Source organism: Bison bison, unplaced genomic scaffold (genome assembly GCF_000754665.1).
Source record: "Bison bison bison isolate TAMUID 2011002044 unplaced genomic scaffold, Bison_UMD1.0 scf7180017864471, whole genome shotgun sequence".
NCBI lineage: Eukaryota > Metazoa > Chordata > Mammalia > Artiodactyla > Bovidae > Bison > Bison bison.
Window position 1 is genome coordinate 11003642 of NW_011495032.1, and position 21030 is coordinate 11024671.

At 39.1% G+C, this 21030-nt stretch overlaps 1 protein-coding gene across 1 annotated transcript in view; it reads left to right on the top strand.

Annotated features, from left to right (window-relative positions):
* CNTNAP5 (contactin associated protein-like 5) overlaps positions 1 to 21030 on the top strand; it is a 1037136-nt gene that overhangs the window by 970443 nt on the left and 45663 nt on the right. The window contains exons 20-21 of the mRNA XM_010860827.1: positions 3631 to 3761; positions 10701 to 10788. Of these exons, the coding sequence (XP_010859129.1) occupies positions 3631 to 3761; positions 10701 to 10788 (219 nt within the window). The remainder of the gene's footprint in view (positions 1 to 3630; positions 3762 to 10700; positions 10789 to 21030) is intronic.

Genomic DNA, 21030 nt, shown 5'->3' on the forward strand with positions numbered 1-21030 from the left:
AGAGAGGCAAGGAAGGAAGGAAAAAAATAGGCAAGTAAACAGACAACACAGAGGTGAGCACAGGACCCACAGGAGCAGAAGACGGCACCTTGGAAAAGCCAGATAAGGTTTCTTGGAAGGGGTAACGGAATGCTTAATGTTGGAGTTTGAGTAGGAATCAACTTAATGGGAAAAGTTGGAATGGAAGACCTATTCTTGGCTGAGATGAACACATGGGACCTTTGTGTTCCATGGGAAAATCATGCTCTTTAGAACTAACTCAATTTCATTTCTAAATCTGAGTTAATCACTTACTATAAATGATGAAAATTTATTTACCTTCCTTCACCTCTGTTCCTTCACCTGTCATATGAAGGAAGGAACAAAAAAAGTTCTAGATGAAAGAGGAGTCATATGCAAGAAACTCAAGAATGAGAGAAGCCAAGGGGTAGTAACTGTCCAGAAAGTAGCAAGAATGTTTAATAGAATATGTCTACATCCTCTTTGATTTAAACTAGATTCTTTATCATTGTATTTGAATACATTTTTTGCGATTATTTATTTCTCTCCATCACTTTTAAAATGACATTGATAATACTTGTATAATTCTAAAAATAATGATATGAATTTTGCCTGGAGACCTAAAAAGAGTGAGGACATATACAGCTAGAATTTTCCAATATTAATAAGATGCAATGAAACTTTTACAGCATACTTGCTGGTGACCAAAAGGTCATTCCATTATACATATGTTTATTCCAGAAGCATATTTGGAAAAGCCCTGAGACTCAAATCAGTTTCATTTCCTTTCTATACTCTGAACATCTTATTTCAGCCCATATCCACACACACACAGGTAAACGCATGCTGTTTATAATGTAGCAATGTCAACATACACTAATGGAAAAGAAAAAACGAGACCACATAAGAGGGGATACATTTTCCTAGATAAATTATAGTGAACATTTGGCTAAGGTGATCCTTTAAATTTTTTTTTTAATTTTTGTACTGGAGTAAAACTGATTAACATTATTGTGATAGTTTCAGGTGAACAGCAAAGGGACTCAGCCATACATATACATGTATCCGTTCTACCCCAAACTCCCCTCCCATCCAAGTTGCCACATAACATTGAGCAGAGTTTCATGTGCTCTACAGTAGGTCCTTGTTGGTTATCCATTTTAAATATAGCAGTGTGTACATGTCCATCCCAAACTCCCTTACTATCCCTTCCCCCCATCCTTCCTCCTTGAGAATCATAAGTTCTTTCTCTAAATCTGTGAGTCTGTTTTATAAATAAGTTTATTTGTATAATTTCTTTTTAGATTCCACATACAAAGGAATGTCATAAGTTATTTCTCTTTCTGACCTACTTCACTCAGCATGACAATTTCTAGGTCCATCCATGTTGCTGCAAATGGTCTTATTTCATTCTTTTTAGTGGCTGAGTTCCATTGTATATATGTACCAGACAGTCCTTTTTTTGTTTGTTTGTTCATTTATTAGATTCAGAGCATCTTGCCTCAGTCAGTTCCCTGTCTAAGGGACTCTACACTTGCAATGATCACCATTATGTTAAACACTTTTGGAAGCAAAGGTATGGATGGGAGACACTGGGGAGGTAAATGAAAGCAGACAGATGAAGCATATAAATTAGGTAAAGAGGGCTTAAGAGCAGTGAACTTTGTGGGTCCAGGGCAGTGTCATCCAAGAAGGTGACAGTAACCTCGTGACACCAGAGTAGCTGAGAGGAGACATATGTCTTTTTGCTCATTGACCAAGCAGCTGAACATGACGCTAAGGGGAAGGTGATGAATGAACTTCTGGTCCCAACCATTTCCACCTCACCCCAGTGCTTCCTGTAAGACTGCAAGTCAGCCTTTAATGGTAACAAGCTTATTTTTGAAAAGTCTTGAATTGAGTTTATGCTCCTAGGAGTTGTGTGCAGATGAGTTAGCAAGAGGTTTCAGGATATCTGCTTAGGGTGCTTTGAGAGGCACTGATTGCATCAAAACCTCCTAAGTAGGTGAGATCAGTATGTGCACGGCTCTAAGAAATTGTTGAGGTGTTTTAGACCTAAATTGGAGTGTCAGAGAGGCTTCAGAATAAATTATTTGACAGGGTCTCAGTTGAGATGATTAACATCTAAGACGGATGGTTCCTAGGCAAGTTTTAGTGAAGATGTATAAAATGGAAGTGATTTCTAAAATAGATAGATGTGTGCAGAATGTGTGTATGAATGACTCATTCAGTGGAATGGTAAGAATCCCAAATAACTACAAGGAGTGTGTGCCTTACTACCATGCCTGACACATAAATATCACATGCTGATTTACTTTATTGGGTTGAATTATATATAATATGTAAAATTTGTATGCTATATTATTATATATATTTATATACTATATAGAAAATTTATACATGATATATTAGGAACATATTTATATATTATATAGTACATTGCATTAAATAGTATCAAAAACCCAAGTTCTTAGAAAGAGCCTGAAACAGCTTGCTAGGGAACAGCCCACTAGTTTATAAGGGGTGCCCTTTCCCTACCACAGGCCGGCCCCTTGCCCCAGGCCGGCCCCTTGCCCCAGGCGAAGGTGCCTCTCAGCACCAAATATGCTATTTCTAGGGAGCTATTAGGGCTTCCTATATGAGGCCTGGTGGCTCAGAAGGTAAAGAATCTGCATGCAATGCAGGAGACTCAGGTTCGATTCCTGGGTCAGGAAGATCCGCTGGGGAAGGGAATGGCAACCCACTCCAGTATTCTTGCCTGGAGAATTCCTTGCACAGCGGAGCCTGGAGGACTGCAATCCATGGGGTCTCAAAGAGTTGGATATGACTGAGTGACTAACATTTTCACTTTCATATAGTCACCTCAGTCCTCTTTGGCTTCCCTGGTGGCTCAGATGGTAAACAGTATGCTTGCAATGTAGAAGACCCCAGTTTGATCCCTGAGAGGGAATGGCTACCCACTCCAGTATTCTTGCCCGGAGAATCCCATGGACAGAGGAGTCTGGCAGGCCACAGTCTATAAGGTCGCAAAGAGTCAGATAGGACTGAGCAACTTTCACTCTCAGGGAGCTATTATTAATTTTTAAGTGAGAAAATAAGCTCCCAAGTTGAAAATCTATGATGGTCAGAACCAAAGGGAGAGGAGGAATCAGGGCTAACTGTAGGGAGCTTCTGCTATTGGCTGACCCTGTTGGGTAATGACCTCACTGCTCCAGATTGCTCTCACCTATTCTGCCTCAGATTACTTTACAACCTTGTTTCACATTATATATTCTGAAATTCCACGAAGGCAATTAGGAAGAAAAGGAGTTCTAGGAAGTGGTAGAAACTGAAGAGACTGTGGACAATCTTATTAAAGTTTTCACAATCAAATTATTTTCCTTTCTGATAGCACACACACACACACACACACACACACACACATGCATATTTCATCTATACTCAGGAGTTTTAATATGGATCCAGATGCTACAGTCATGACATATATAGTACCTTTTAAAAATGTGAATAATGAAAGGGTTATGGCATAAGTCACTATAAAACAGCCATGATCAATTAAAAAGCAATCTGATTACTTTTTTACACTATTTGGTCTATTTTTAATTCTAATTTCTAATGTTTTCTTTCAAGGAAGCTTACAAGTTCGCTCCCAGCTAAACAAGGAAGAAACCCATGTATTCACCATCAATACAGAGAACTTTGCCAACAGAAGACTGCATCACTTGAAGATTAACAGAGAGGGCAGAGGGCTTACCATTCAGGTACCTTACTTCCCTTCTTCTCATTCCAGCAAATGTACCTTGGGTGCTCAATACACATTTTCTGAATTTCGCCCCCAAGCCAAGTGAGCAGCCGAGCTCTGGGGATGCATACTAATCATACTCAGCCCCAGCCTTTGGAAAACTAGAATAGTGGTCCTCAGGACACACCCTGCTTTCCAGAAGCATCTCTCGAAACCTTGCAAGAAATGCTAATTCTTGGGTCCTATGTCAGATCTACTTAATCTGAAGCTTTTTTTCAAGAAGGGGGCAGCAGATGATGCTGCTGCATGTTCAGTTTTGACAACCTCTGAACTGTGGCATAATGAGGAAGACAAGCAAGGAAGAAATCACAAGTGGTCAGCGAGGACTATGGGGGAAGTGTGGATAGGTGAAGCAAGAGCATGGAGGAGGGCACCCACCTCATCTGGGCATCAGTTCAGTTCACCCTGAACAAGGAGGGGATGTTAGGGTCACTGACCCTCCACTCAGTCAAAAATGAGTATAATTTATAGACGGCCTCCCCTGTCTGCAGTTTCCTAACTGACACACACACAAATACACACACACTCACCTATTCCAGTTCCCTCTCAAACTCTACTCAGGCCACTCGATGCATCCTTGCTCTTTCCAGAGCTCTTGAATTCACTAGAGTTTGCTTTGCCTAAAATCCAGTTGTTCATATATCTGCATCGCTACCTGTTACTTGTACTTCCTTTGGAACACCCCTCAAAAATTGACTCAGGGACCCTGTCTCCAGTCGCCTTATGTAATATAGCAACCCATCTCCTTGACTTCAATCCTAAACCACTTAAATGGTTCTAGCAATCAATAAAAATTATCTATTTATTTAATAGATAAGTCCCTTCTCCCTCCTCTAGAACATAAGCTTCATGAAGACAGGGATTCTTGTTTGTTTACATTACCATGGGACCCCAGTTTGTCAAGCAGTATCTTACATACAGAAGGCCTTTAATAAATATTTTTGAACTAAATAAATTAATCCCACATGGCTTGTATGTTCTAAGTTGCTTCAGCCATGTCTGACTCTTTGCAACCCCATGGACCATAACACGTCAGACTCTTCTGTCCATGGGATTCTCCAGGCAAGCATACTGGAGCGGGTTGCCATTTCTTTCTCGGCTTGTATGGAGAAGATTAAATTGGATCTGGGAGAGAGGAAGAGAAACCACTGGATTTTAGGCAGGGGAAGTAGCATAGGTAGATTTCCATTTCCAGGGGCTCACTGTGATCTCTCTATGGAAATACACATTTGGGAGTGATGAGATATGGGACAGAGACCAGACCAGAAGCAAAGATAAGGACTTCAACTAGTGTGGTGGGGAAGTCAAGGAGAGAAGGACTTGAGAAAGATCTGGACGGAACATTGGTAACCTTGGGTGACCCTCTGGATATGGATGATGAGTCAAGACTCAAGTCAAGACTGACTGTTCATTTTCTTGATTGGTTGGAAGTTCATGAATAATTGGCAAATATAGGAGACAAATCACAATCCTTGAGTGATTATAATTTAATAGCATTGACTGTAGCATTGACTCTTAAAATAAGTGGTAAAGGTCTTTGGATTGAGGTCAGACTAGAAGATAGAGATGAAATGATGATTTCTTGTTGGAAGATGTCTTGAATGAGGCTGTGGTGAGACACCTGGGGTGCATGCTGGTGGGCATTTGTATAAATGGCTCTTTCTCTTTTTCTATTTCCTGTCTTCTTTTCCATCAATGAAAACACAAACAGAGAGGTGAGAGAACAATGGGATATTCCCTCTTCTCCATCTAGATTTCCCACCAGCCAAATTAATAGCCAATGATAAGCACAAGCAGTGGTTGATAAGCACAATCAGTGGAAGATGTAGGATTTCAAAAGCACAAAAGTAGCAGAAAGAAATAGAGGCAGAGACCTATTTGTTTTTTAAATTTAAATCAATTTGTTAAAACAGTCACATAACATAGTTGTCTCTGTGACACTCCCACTCCCCCCCCCGCATCCCCCCTCCCCCTGCATCTTATTTCTTCTCCTTCCTCCCCACTTAGAAAAGCCCTAGGGAATTCTCTGGCCTTCCAGTGGTTGAACTCTGGGCTTTCACTGCCAAGGGCATGGGTTCAATCCCTGGTCAGGGAACTATGATCCCATATGGCTCTGGGTAGCCAAATTAAAACAATAACAAAACCCCCAAACAAACAAAAGCAATGGGGAAAATAAAAGAACAAACTGTTTACTAAAAACAGAAAAGGATAAGCTACTGCCTGGTCTCAGGCATTATTCAGAAGCAGTTATAAGGAGAGGGTAGATGGTTATCACTATGCTCAGCCAGCCAGAGGCCTCCAGTGGGTAAGAACACATTCTCCTACCACCTCGGGACCTTGAGTTATTGAACCTTCTCCTCTCTGCTCTATGTGACTTTGGAAGGAATCTGTAGGGACTGGGCTACAGCCAAGAGTAAGAAACCCTGGTAATAATTTGAGAATTGTAATTTGACCAGTGGTTTTAAAAGCACATGTGCCCCCATGGTGGTTGAGGTAGACTTCAGTGCTTCTCTTTAAAATATATTAATGACATTAAACAAATTAAACCTGTTTACCAAAATGCCAGCACAACTACCAGCTGTAAAGATGGAGGGAGCCCAACATTTTGAAAGCATGGAATCAATGACTTCCTTTGAGAGTTGAAGATTCTGAGATTAAGAGAGGGATCCCTAGTTTGGGACAGACTTATGTGTGAATTCCTGCTCCATCTCCTATAAGATCTTAGATTTGCTATTCACCTTTCTGAGGCTCAGTCTATTTAGCTATAAAAAAAAAGTTTGAATGTTATGGGGATTGGCTGGGGTACAAATGCAGCTGAATTCAGTCAGTTCTGGTAACCATTATAGGAAAGCAAGAACATAACTAAAGGACCAAGCATGAAGCCTGGTGTCTAGGGCTTACTCAAAAGAAAAAGGTTTGTTCAATTTCCTTCCTTTTCCTATCTCTTTTAATCTCATTTAATGACTTGACAAGGCCACTGCTATCCTCATTTCTAAGATCAACAAAGCTACTTTACCAGCTGAGCCACCAGGGAAGCCCTTCTCCAGGCCAGATTACAAATTTTAGGCATCTAAGCTTGAAAAGATTGTGATACTTCACTCTCTCACCACCTCACCAAGAGTAATTAAAAAGAAAAACAACACTAAAACATAGAATGAACATAAAGAAGTATAACAAAACAATGTATTTCTCACTGAAGACTTCAATGATTGCCTAGCCCCTATCATACAGTCGATGTCCTCGAAATAAATGTTTATGGTAACTACCCACTCCCCTCCACCCCTGGCCTTTTGCCTTTGCTCTGTGCATTTGCTAAGCTTTTCAAATAGGTAACCCAGCACCTGAGCCAGTACTAGGGGTGCCCCCATGTGCACTCACTCCACTTAAGGACTGGAATCCATTCCCAAAGTATCCCAAGCCTTCTTTGACTCATTGTACCTTTGTCTCCATACCTTATCTAATACTTAAACAAGTACGCCATGAGAAATGCTGGGCTGGAGGAAGCACAACCCGGAATCAAGATTGCTGGGAGAAATATCAATAACCTCAGATATATAGATGACACCACCCTTATGGCAGAAAGTGAAGAAGAACTAAAGAGCCTCTTGATGAAAGTGAAAGAGGAGAGTGAAAAAATTGGCTTAAAGCTCAACATTCAGAAAACTAAGATCATAGCATCCAGTCCCATCACTTCATGGGAAATAGATGGGGAAACAGGGGAAACAGCAGCTGACTTTATTTTTTTGGGCTCCAAAATTACTGCAGATGGTGATTACAGCCATGAAATTAAAAGACACTTGCTCCTTGGAAGGAAAGTTATGACAAACCTAGACAGCATATTAAAAAGCAGAGACATTTCTTTGTCAACAAAGGTCCATCTAGTCAAGGCTATGATTTTTCCAGTAGTCATGTGAGAGTTGGACTATAAAGAAATCTGAGCACTGAAGAATTGATGCTTTTGAACTGTGGTGTTGGAAAAGACCCTTGAGAGTCCCTTGGACTGCAAGGAGATCCAAACAGTCCATCCTAAAGAAGATCAGTCCTGGGTGTTCATTGGAAGGACTGATGTTGAAGCTGAAGCTCCAGTACTTTGGCCACCTGATGGGAAGAGCTGACTCATTTGAAAAGATCCTGATGCTGGGAAAGACTGAGGGCAGGAGAAGAGGGGGACGACAGAGGATGAGATTGTTGTATGGCATCACCGACTCAATGGACATGAGTTTGGGTGGACTCCAGCAGTTTGTGATGGATAAGGAGGCCTGGTGTGCTGTGGCTCCTGAGGTCGCAAGGAGTCGGACAGGACTGAGCAACTGAACTGAACCGAACTGAAACAAAATAATTGAGTGTCATTCACCTCCTTCTCACCCTTGTTTATCATCTGATTAAAGTGGAAAGGACCAGGTAAGTTCCCATAAAGGATAACAGTAGATCAGGAATGACTCCTGTACTAGAACAATTAGGTCTTCTACACAATGTGACAATGTTGAGGGAATCACTTGATCTTTGGAAGCCTGGAGAAGAAGTTAGAGTCAGAAGCTAAAGAAATCTCAGCTCAGCCTTTAGTTCTAAGAATCCTACTGCTCTCTTCTCAGCAGGAAATTCCCACTCACTTTGGCCTCCTCTCCAACCTAAGTAACAAATCATGAGAGGAGGAACCCTGCCCCCTGCTGAAAGGGGCAATTCCAGAGAACAGGTGAGAGTTCTGAGATAAGGCAGGGAGAAAACTCCTTCAAGGCAGGACTGAATCGGAGCATTAAAAGATTACAGATGGGGACCACACGTATGAAAATCCCTGTGTTGTATGTAAGATGTAGAGGCTACCAGGGCAGCCAGAGGCATCCTGGTGATGCACTGGATGCTCCATAGCCCACAAGATAGAAAGAGAATCAACACAGGATATCTATTTATTCATTCAGCAAACATCTGTTTGGAGTTACTTTTCCAGTTATTGTAATAGGCCATATAGAAAACATGTATCAATAAAATGTCCACATCTTCAAAGAGCCAATAGCTTAGTGGAGAAAAATGAGATGGGGAGAGCACACAGATCATTACAATTGTAGTTCACTCATTAAATCCTGTCCGATTATTTGTAGCCCCACAAGTTGCAGCACACCAGGCTTCCTGTCCTTCACCTTCTCCTGGAGTTTGCTCAAACTGGTATCCACTGAGTTAATGATACCATCTAATGAAATCCTCCTCTGTCATCTCCTTCTCTTGCCCTCAATCTTTCCCAGTATCAGGGTGTTTTCCAATGAGTCAGCTCTTCCCATCAGGTGGCCAAAGTATTGGCACTTAAGCATCAGTCCTTTCAATGCATATTCAGGGTTGATTTTCTCTAGAGTTGAATGGTTTGATCTCCTTGCTGTCATTACAATACAGCATCTTAAATGCAAGGTTAGAGGTCGGGGGGCAGGTACCATGAGAACAGAGAATAGGATCAATTAATCTAACTAAAGCTTCAAGGAGAGCTTCCTAGAGGAGATGAACTCTGGGAGCATGGGAGAACTTAGAAAAGTGTCTGGCACAGAGTAGATACTCAAATGGTTATTGAATGAATTTTGTAGAAATTCAGAAATAAGAACATACAGTGATTGTCTACCAGCTGCTCATACATCTAGAGAGGCATGGACAAGTAAAGTAAATGCCATACTGTGTGGTTGGCAGGCCATGTGACAAGGAGTCCCTGCTATGTAATGCTGTGTGGCATTGGCCAAAGTTGTGATCTCTGTGACATCATTTCCACCATCTGTACTAGAGGGATAATAATGTCTATTTCACAGTATTCTAGGTAAGAATGCATTTTGAAAGATACTTTAGTATGATGTCTCATACATACCAAGTGTTCAATAAACAACAAGTATTATTAAAGCATATTTCCATGTATGAAAGAGGAATAAAGCCTACAATCACATACTACAAGTCATAGCCACTTATTTTTTTCACAGCAAAAACTACTTCAGGACCCAGAGGTTCCTGGAGGAGGATCTGTCTGGGCTGGAGTGGGTGCAGAAGGAGGGTCCAGCAGTAGGAGCTAGGGATACCAGGCTCCCAGTCAGCTGCTCCCCAAAGGCAACCCTGGGACAGGCACACAGCTGAAGGGGTCTTAGTCTTCTCTTCCTACAGATGAGCTGTGATAGACCCTGGAAAAAATGGTAGGCTTTGACTAGAAAGGAAAACCTAGGGATGGATGGGGAACCATGCCTTGAAATGGAGAGAATAAAGAGACGGAACTGGAATTAACGTGTGTGGAAAGGAAGGTTCCCTAAAGGATGATCTCAGAAATAAAGTTCCAAAGAATCCCCCTGGTGGCTTTTATTCACCTGCAAAATGGAATTATCAGCTGCTCATGCTGGTGGCAGCTGTTCAGCTAGTCTCCCCTTCCCAGACTCAAACCTTTTGTCAAACTGAAATATATTCTCTTAGGAAAATCCCCCAGGGCACACCTGACTAAGGCCAGATCAGTTGGAGCAAAGGAGGAGGTAAAGGTTTTAAGGACCAAATGGGGAGGAGGGAGAGTTGGAAATGAAAACCTGCTTTCCTTTTCTTGTTAATCCTGCAGGGTCCTTCCTAAAAGGCTTCATTTGTTTGCTTCTTTGCAGCAAAGAATTTGGTGAGAAAATCTCAGTGGGGAGATAAATACCTGTCAAAAGCTGTACAGAATTTCCCAGGGAGAAGACTTGCGTGAAAGCCTTTATTTCACCAATAAAGAAAGAAAGGGTTATTTTATGTGCATTGTGGGAGAATTAGTGAGACATTTCTCATTTCTCCAGGGAGAAAAATCCCAGAGAGGTGTCTGCCCTGCCTGTGTTTTCCAGCTATTTTCAGACAGGAGTGTTTTACGCCTTGGCTGTGAGGACCTCTGCTGATGCCTCTTCTGTTTTCTGTTTTCTTGCAGATGGATCAACAACTCCGACTCAGTTACAACTTCTCCCCAGAAGTCGAGTTCAGGGCTATGAGGTCCCTCACCTTGGGCAAAGTCACAGGTTTGCTGTTCTAGTCCATGTCTTTCTGGCCTTGATAAAATAAATAATAAATAACCTTCTTCAGGGAAAAGCAACAAGATCTAGATAACATCCAACACGTAGGACCAAGAGTCCTGTGGAGACAGGAAAGCGTGTGTGGAGGGAGCAGAAACCAGCATTTACATCTACTTTATAGAATCTTGAGTAACATAAATGAACAGAGCAATTCACTAAAATAATTATTTTTTACTTAATTTCTATTTACAATGTTTACTCAATTTTTTTAGTTAAATTCACATAAATTTCACTTAAAGAAATTAAGGATTTACAACCCAATTATTTAACTCTATAAATCCTTAATCTCTTTCCTAATTCATCAAAAATTCAAAAGATTGTCCTACGACAATAATGGATGCTTTTTTTTATTCTACAGGGAGTTCTGTCAATTTTCATTTTATATGAAATGATGACTTTTATCAGGTGTAAGCAAGATTGAAATTTTTGTATCTTCTTGATGAACGTTTTTTCACACTGAAGTAAAATTTTTTAATTTTAATGTCTCTGTACTTTAGTTTGTCTGTTATTAATATAGCTAATTCAGTTGTGCTTTAGTTAGTATTTGCCTGGCTTATGGTTTATCATTTTCCTTATTTTCCCTTTCAGTCTTTTTTTTCTTTGTTTTTTTTGAGCCTTATATAGGATCTTGTGGAGAGTAGACAAACAAATATTGCATTTTCATTCAATCTGGCCATCTTCTGTTTTATAAATTGGCAAATGTAAGCCCCTGTGCATTTTTGGGTTCTTTGGGTAGTTGGGTTTGTTTCTGCCTCTTTATTTTCTAATTGTTCAACTTTTCCTGTGATTCTAGCATGTTCTTTTCTATTCTCTCAGTCACAACACAGTGCAGAAAACATTCATAACTGGAAACATTTTAAGCAGGAATGTATTTAACTCAGGAAATAACTTGCTTACAACATTGTGACAGCACTTATAGAGTGCATTCCTGTTAGTCTTTTTGAGTGACTCCCCAGCAGTTCTGAGCTGATGAATGGGAAGCCATTAACTACCAAGCAGTCACTGATGCAGTGCTGTGTGTTAGCATCCAATAGGTGGAAAACTCCTTTAAAATGGTGGCAGAGAAAAGACTTCAAGTTGCCATGACTTTGCTGGCCAGTAGAAAAAGCTGAAAAGGCAGAAAAAATGACTCCTGTCCCACTACAGCCTTCCAGATCCATACATTGTATCTAGTTTCCAGAACATAATGTGCATCCAGAAATCTGTCTGCTATTAGGTCTGGAAAATGTCAGTTTTACCTTCCAAAATGACAGTTGAATGAGCCAATCAACACTGACCAACTTGTAGGTTGAATTTTATGTTTATTTCTTATTCTATTTCCCCTCCTACTAATAATAATTATTACTTTATGTAGACACTGCTTTTTTGACTTACCAGTGTAGTCATTTGTTGTTCCAAAACCTTTTACTTTCTGCCAGATTTAATTTCCTTCTTTCTGATGTAAATTCTTTTGAATTTTTTTCTGTATAAGTGGTCCTTTATCTGAAAATAAGTCTTTCATTTTTCACCTTTATTCCTGGAAGACAATTTTGCTAGACATGTAATTCAACATTGAAGGACATCTTTCCCTTATATCTTAAGGATTTATTCGTGGGTGTGATGGACCCGCTCACACTGGCTCATAAGAACCTGTTATACATATCCCTGCACAATTCTGCATGTGGTGATTTCACAATGGTAGTTTGAAATTGGCCAACCTAGGAGTTTCTATTCCATGTATCTCAGAAATGCTACAAATCAGGGTCCTTGGAGTCCTTGGCAGCCAGGTTAAACCCTCACCAGCACATCACTGGACTCTACTCTTCCATCATCTGATGTGACTGTTGAAAAGCTGGCTGTCAGTCTGTCCTGTCTTTGAAAATACACTGACCACCCCCACACCCAACACCCTAAACCTATTTTTAAGGTCATTTCTTTAAATTTGGTGTTTGATAGTTTTATTACCATGTGTCTGATTGTAGACTTCTATTTAATTCTCTTAGTTGATATGTTTATGTTTCTTGTATTTCTTCATTAGTTTCTATGTATCTAGTTCATATGTATTATTCATATGTATCTATTCATTAGCTCTCAAAAATTCTCAGCATCTCTTTAATGCTTCTTTCTTATTCTCTCTACTCAATTAGCTTTGACCTGCACTAGATAAACCTCAGACTTATTCTTTTTTCTGTTAGGTGATTTTCTTTTTCTTGTCCATTTTCACTGGTTTCAATGTGAATATTTTAAGTTGACTATCTTCACTTAGTAACAGGTCGAGGCCAGGACTCCTGTTCTTCAAGATGATTCTGGTACTCTCCTGGATGCAAACTTAATGTTGGCTGATGACTTACTGTCTTGGTTTTGCGTTTCTTTCCCCTAAAATCTTCCCCAAGCTTAGGATCCTTCTTTGTTTCCTGTAGCTTAACAAAATATTAAAAATGTGTTGTTTGGTTTTAATGAAGCAGAATTACTTTTTTGAGTATCTAGTATATTACATGTCCCCTCATATCTAAATTTATCTTGAGCCACTGAATCCACATTTCAGAAGAATTTTGAGAGGAGAGATTCCTAGGGTTGTAGGCTCACCAAGCTTGGGCTGTTTTTGTGTTACCTGCTTTGCAATGGCAGCTCTAAAAACATCCTCTTATTTAAAATTTCTTTCTGTTAATCTTGACACTGTGTATGACATTCCTATGGCATTTTTGTCTTTTGAACTAAACCCCTAATATGTAAGACTTAAAGGAAGAAAATTTAAAGCGAGTTACTAAATTACTGTACCTTGTACTAAATTATCTTGCTGGGTGGCTCAGTGGGTAAGAATCTGTCTGCCAGTGCAGAAGATGAAGGAGATGTGGGTTCAATCCCTAGGTTGGGAAGATCCCCTGCAGTAGGAAACAGCAACCCACTCCATTATTCTTGCTTGAGAAATTCCATGAACAAAGGAGCCTGGTGGGCTACAGTCCCTGTGGTGGCAAAGAGTTGGCCATGACTGAGCAACTGAGCACGCACTAAATTATTGCGGGCCAGCTTGTCATTTTGTTTTAGAAAAGATTAGGTTATTGTTGAGGAAGAGTATCCAATAAAATGTCTTCACTGGACCAAGTGTGGAAAACCCCTGCCTGCCCACCTTTCTTCCCATCCAAATGGCTACAAGCAGAGCAGAGCATTTGGATCCATAATTAACCTCCATACTTCTGGTCTTTGAAAGGTCTGTATCTAGAGGTGAGAGAAGATGATATGAACATTAGGTTCATTATTAAGGAGGGACATCTGTCCTGCAGACCTTTTGAAAGGAAGCCTCATGCATCAGAAAGAATTTGGAGTAGGAATATTTGCTGTAGGTAGGGATGGTGCAGAAATGGGTATGTAGTATTTATAACAAATGCAACCCTACTCCACAACTTTAGAAATGTCTAGCATTGTGTTGGACATTTTCAAATCTAAAACAAGTATTTGCAGGCATTTTTTCATAGTATATACCAAAGGCAAGAAAGTATAGCAAATCTGTTCCAGTTTTCCTCAGTAATAGCATTCCATTGTAAAGCAACTCATGTATTCATTTTCTTTCTTTAAGAGAAAGGGCAAATTCATCATTCTAGAAGGTATTTATTTAGCACCAATGATGGTTCTACATGATATGTGCTATATAGATAACAAGATGAGTAAGCATGTCATTCCTGAAAATTCCTGTGATATAGAGGAAAATAGAAGACGTAATCATTGACGTTAAAATTGCATTGTGTGTGTTTACCCCTGGTAAATCATGGGCTGTTGTTAGCTTTGTTCCTTTGTTTACTGACATTCTTTGACTTTTAAGAAAAAAAACTTCTTGTTTCTGGTCTATTACATGAATAGATTGAAGGGAAAATAGCATTAAAAAGAAAAAAAATCTGTTTATTTAGGGAAGTCACCCTTTTGAACAAGATCATCTTTTTGAAAAATTACTGAACTCTTTAGAAATATAGAACTGCATTCCTTAGATTCAGATAGTGTGAATTACCTGTATGTTTCTATGTCTATCCAATTTAGCACCGGTGCAGGAACATTCAGTCAGATTTAGAAATTTAGAAAGTATGGAACTTCTAAAAGGAACTGTACATTTTTTGTTTGCTTTTTATTTTTGTTTTATGTTTTTTAGTCCTGGTTTCTCTTAATTTACTGTTCCAGAGTATATAATTAAATTTAATGGCAAAGTTTATATATATATTATATATATATATAGCATTGAAGCTAAAAATGAAGGAATTTATTATTATCATTATTATTATTTTCTTCCTGAGTGGAGACTCTTACTATACTGCAGGTTTAAGAAGCCATTACTTTTTAAAATATAGAAACATCTTCAAGCTTATATGAAAAGGAATTGTATACTGTTTTTAAACTGTAGCTGCCAGATTCCACATAGACATTCAAATGCTATTTGCACTCAGGGCATACTTACAAGATTATTCATTTGTCAATTTCTTTTGCCTACTTGCCAGTTTGGTGGGCTAAACCTCACAGTTGGCAGAGACATTATTCTTCTGCTTTGATGACTGTTTGCCCAGGTAGCTTCAAAATTCACTTGGCCCTAACAAGCCATGTAGAAATTGGAAGAATTCCTTCTCGATCTGCAAAAAAATCCAGTTAATCTAGGAATTGCAGGGCTAGCTGTGAGCACTTGCCTGTGCTTTGAGCTTGTCCATATGAAGTGAATTCTGATTGTGTCTAGAGAACAGGATTCTTTGACTCTCCCAAATCCCTCAGTTTTGAACATCACACCTACTGTGTCTTCTGCAATATCAGAGCATTGTTGTCTGAATTTGTGATTGTGTTCACGTTAAATCATTTCTCAAGCATTTTGTAGGTGAAGAGTTATGGCTGCCATTTTTAGACAATGCAGCAAAATTCATGCATATAAAGGAAAGGTTGCTATTTCAAAGTACTTGTTTTGTAAGACTGTACTCTTTTTTTTAAATTTTCTAAATAGTTGGGCCCTCCATCTGATTCAAAACTGGTGCAAATGATATTAAATTTGAAAGCAAAATTACAGAGTGAAGCATGCACAGCTTTTTAGAGACTAACTCATGTTTGGCTTTCTTACTGTTGTATGACCATTGTGAACTGTCAAATCTGTCTATAGTCCCTTGTCAGTAAAATGAGGATGGTAGCATTTAATTCATAGATTTGAGTAAGCATTCCATAAGACACTATATACAAAGTATTTGAAGTATTTGATATTTAGCACATGCTCCATACATGTTAGAAGTTTTGATTTTTGAAGATCATGGCAAAATAGAGGATAACTGTGTTTTGCTTTGTTTCTAGTTTTATTTTAATGAGTCTAGAAAAGTTGTTATAAAGGTAACTTCCAAAATGGACTCAAATGCATTCTAAAAGAGCAATTCTGAACCATGGTGAACCTTGAAGATGGGAGTGTGAATTAAGACTGTTTTAATGGTATATCAGCTTTAACCAGTTTAAACAGTGACTGTAAGATAATTGGTGAAAATGGAAGCTTCAGAGTGTAAGTTTTGCTTCAGGCACAGCTGGGTTCAGGAGTTCAAATGTGACTGTGATGAAGCCTTTATCTATCTGTCTGTCTGTTCTCTTTCCGCCTCTTACCCTCTTTACCTCTCTATGGGACTTTATTCTCAGGCAGAATTTCAATGGTAACAAAAGTTGAATCAGCAGTTCCATGCTTCATGACTACTATTTCAACAGTGCTGGTGGAAAGAAAGCCTCTCATTTCTAAAATTTTCAGAAAAAATTCTGGACTGACTCTCAAAGGAGCAATTTGTGTCAAGTGACAGTTGCAAATGATGACAGTGTCCAAGGGATTGGGGATACACTGGGTGTTCGTGATCGGATTATGCACCCGACTATGCTCTGGATGGGTGAAGGGTTCAGGTCAATATCAACCACACATATTAAGAACAAGGAGATGCTTATTTCTCAAAAGGAAGCCAAAGTATTCTTGCTAGAGAGGAGGAATCAACAATAATCCAGTAATAGCACTGGTTTCTTCATCCACATTCTGCTACCTCTTTTCACCAGGAGAGATGGACTTGGAGTTGTGCATAATTTGGGGACTGCATTGTGTTTGTATACATCAAACAACAGTCCAAGTGTGTTGCAACAATCCCAGTGTGTTGCAACAAAAAAAGAATAGTTGAGAGTCCCTCTTTTAAGAAATGCTTGTTATCTTCTTTGGAACAAGTTTGTAGCTTCCAAAGAGACTCCTGGAAAAAATTATTTCATTTTGAAAGCATAGGTTTATTAAATAATATTTCACTTTGTTTTTGGCCATTCCTAGTTCTTTAGCCTGGAGAAGGAAATGGCAACCCACTCCAGTATTCTTGCCTGGAGAATCCCAGGTACGGGGGAGCCTGGTGGGCTGCCGTCTATGGGGTCGCACAGAGTCAGACACGACTGAAGGGACTTAGCAGCAGCAGCAGCAGCAGTTCTTTAGCAAATATAAAGATCTCCAAACCACAGCCCCTCCAAAGCACAGTCCTTCCTGATTCAAATTCTGATATTGTGGGTAATTGTCTCATATTATGTCCAAAATTTGGTTAATGATAGTTTCCCCAAGAAAGAAACAAATTCATGTTAATCTAATCTGAACTCTCTGTGAATGAAGTGTTTTAAAAGATCTAGAACTATCATATTTCAGTAATCATTCCAACTTCCTAAATACCCATCTTTTTCTTTCTAATTTAAAGATAACCAACACCGAATCACAGCTGGGCTACAGGGGATTTGTTTCTGTTTCTTTTAAAAGTAATGAACTCCATTTTTCTTCATGGAATATGAAGAAAATATGGGATATGCAATAGATGATTTAGTTCACCTCATGGAACAGGAATGTGTGTTATCTCCTGATTGAAAAATGTAATTTTATTTTACATTTTAAAGGAATGAGTGCATGATCAGAACCCAGACCTACTGCATGCTTGTCTTTCTTTGTAAAAGTCAAGTGCATTTTTTTATAAAAGCAAAAACCAAACTTTATATGTCTTTTAACAAACTTTATATGTCTTCTCTTGACTGTGTTAACAAAGGCTATTTTGTGCGGTTTACCAGAATCCAATGACATGACTGTTATATAAAGAGTAATAATAATAATAACATTGCTCATTATTACTTAATAATGCTCTGCTCTGTGCTAGATCTAAACTCTTATGTCTTATTTTGTCCTTATTTTTAACTGAAGCGTGGGCTTTCCTGATGGCTCATCGGTAAAGAACCTGTCTGCAATGTCTGAAATGCAGGAGACCCAAGTTTGATCCCTGGTTTGGGAAGATTCCCTGGAGAAGAGAATGTCAACCTACTCCAGTATTCTTGCCCAGATAGTCCCATGGAAAAGAGGAGCCTGGAAGGCAACAGTTCATGGGGTCACAAAGAGTTGGACATGACTGAGTGACTAACACTTTAACTGAAGTATAGTTAATTTAGCATTGTGATACTTTCAGGTGTACAGCAAAGTTACTCCGTTATACACACATACACACACACACACATATATATATACACACACAAACATATATATATATATATATGTATAATACATATTTTTCAGATTCTTTTCTATTAGAGTTTATTACAAGATATTGAATATAGTTCCCTATGCTACACAGTAGGTCCTTGTTATTTATTTGTTTTATATATTGTATCTATTAATCTCAAATTTGAAATTCATCCTTCCCCCCTGTTTCACCTTTGGTAACAATATGTTTGTTTTCTATGTTGGTAAGTCTATTTTTGTTTTATAAAAAGTTCACTCATATCATTTTTTTTTTAAGATTCCACATGTAAGTGGTATCACATATATTTATTCTTCTCTGATTTACTTCACTTAGTAAGATCATCTCAGGTTCCATCCATGTTGCTGCAGATGGCATTATTTCATTCTTTTTTTATGGCTGAGTAATGTTCTTTTGTAGGCTTCCCTGGTGGCTCAGTGATAAATAATCTGGCTGCCAATGCAGGAGATGTGGGTTTGATTCCTGGGTCTGGAAGATCCCCTGGAGAAGGAAATGGCAACCCACTTCAGTATTCTTGCCTGGAGAATCCCATGGATGGAGGATCCTGGTGGGCTATAGTTCATGGGGTTGCAAAGGGTCAGACCTGACTTAGAGACTGCTGCTGCTGCTGCTGCTGCTGCTGCTAAGTCGTATCAGTCGTGTCCGACTCTGTGTGACCCCATAGATGGCAGCCCACCAGGCTCCTCCATCCCTGGGATTCTTCAGGCAAGAACACTGGAGTGGGTTGCTATTTCCTTTTCCAGTGCACGAAAGTGAAAAGTGAAAGTGAAGTCACTCAGTCGTGTCCGACTCTTAGCAAAGGACTATAACCTACCAGGCTCCTTTGTCCATGGGGACTTAGAGACTAAATGACAACAACAATAAATATTTCATTGTAAATATATGTACTGCACCTTCTTTATCCATTCATTTGACCATGGACACTTAGATTGATAAGCTCTTATGTTAACTAATTTTCTCTCCTCCACAACCCAAGAAGATAAGTACTATTATTACTCATATATTATAGATGAGGAAAATGTGTCACAGAGGTTAAGTGACTTGTCTAGTGTCACAAAAGTAGCCCGGGGTGGACTTGGCATGTAAAGTCATACATTGAGATCTGGATCCAGCACTCCCAATCAATCCTGCCCTATTTTGGTTTTTAAGTAATAACATGAGACAATCCAGATTAACAAAACAAAACAAAACACACTCTGTTTTCTGTTGAGGGCTCCTAAATTAAAGCCTTGTGTCCCTAGCCTAGCCATCATGGGCTTAAAAGTAGACTCTAGGGCCAGGCTTTAATTGTGGAGGGGGAATAGCATATTTATTGTAGGTCAGGTTTTGGAATCCACCCTTGATTCCAATCAAAGTCTAATACTGACTAATTGACCTGGACAAATAACTTAATTCTCTGAGCTTTACTTTTCTCAATTGGAATGTAGGTATTTATTATAATAATGTCTGTTACTATTTGGAAGACTCAGTGGTAATGTGGCTAATATGATGCCTGGCATAATGGAAACTCATTAAATGTTTGCAGTAACAGTAATAAGTACATAAGAAGTCATCCCATCTGACCCAAATACTTTTCTCTCAAGAATGACCTTGGACTCTAATGTCTTCCAGACCTAAAAGAGGAATTCTCAGGAAAAAAAGAAGATGGCTACTCATTCTTTGCATAAAAAGCTTGAATTTCTATCTTCCTTTCTGCTTGGATGGAATGAATGAATGTAGACATTATGTAACTTGACTCTCTGATGCTTGGTAAATAGTGAAGGTGCAAATATGGCCAATTCTTGGTTTCTAATAGAGTCATCTTAAGAGTATTAAACCAGGGAAAACATATCTGACATTATTTGAATGTATGTTCTCACAATTAAAGCTTCTTCTGATGGATTGGAACCATGTGATACTTGGTGCATCAAATAAGCTTCAAAGTGTGGGATGTAGTCTGATTTTGTATTCATTAAACAAATATGTACTGAGTATTTTCTAAGTGCACCAAGAAAGGTACCAAGCTAGGCACTATTGATACAGAAAGTAAAGAACAGTCTGCACCCTCAAGGAACTCACAATCTAGTGAGAAAATAGACCAGTAAGCAGACAAGTAAGCTCAGAGTGACCTGTGTGGTATGCTAGAGGGAGAAGGGACATTGAAACTTCCTTGGAGGAAGTGAAATCTAAGTTGAGAATGAACAGAGAAGGGACCCAGGTGAGTTCTACCTGGGTGATCAAAAGAGAAATAAAAGTGGCATCTCTGGACACAGGAGCTGAAAATCAGAGTGCAAGAGGACAAATGATGGGGCCAAGAGAGGTGAGCAAGAACCAGAACACCGTGAGTCTCACAAGCCATATTAAGAGTCTAGGTTTTATCCTGAGAATGGGAGGGACTAACTATAAAAAGCTGTAAGTCAGGAAGTGGGGGCTAGTCTGACTTTTAAGGATGTTGCCAACCCCCTCCACCCCTCCCCACTATCAGCATGAGGTAATCATGGAGTTCCAAAGAGAGGACCTGAATCTTATTTATGATTTTATCCTTCTTGCTACCATATTTACAGGCACATATTAAGTGTTCACAGTGTTTTTTTTCTAAATTATTTTTTAAAAAATGTGTTGAAGTATACATGACTTACAATATTATGTTAATTTCTGCTATAAAGAAAAGTGGTTCAGTTATATATATGTATATATACATTAT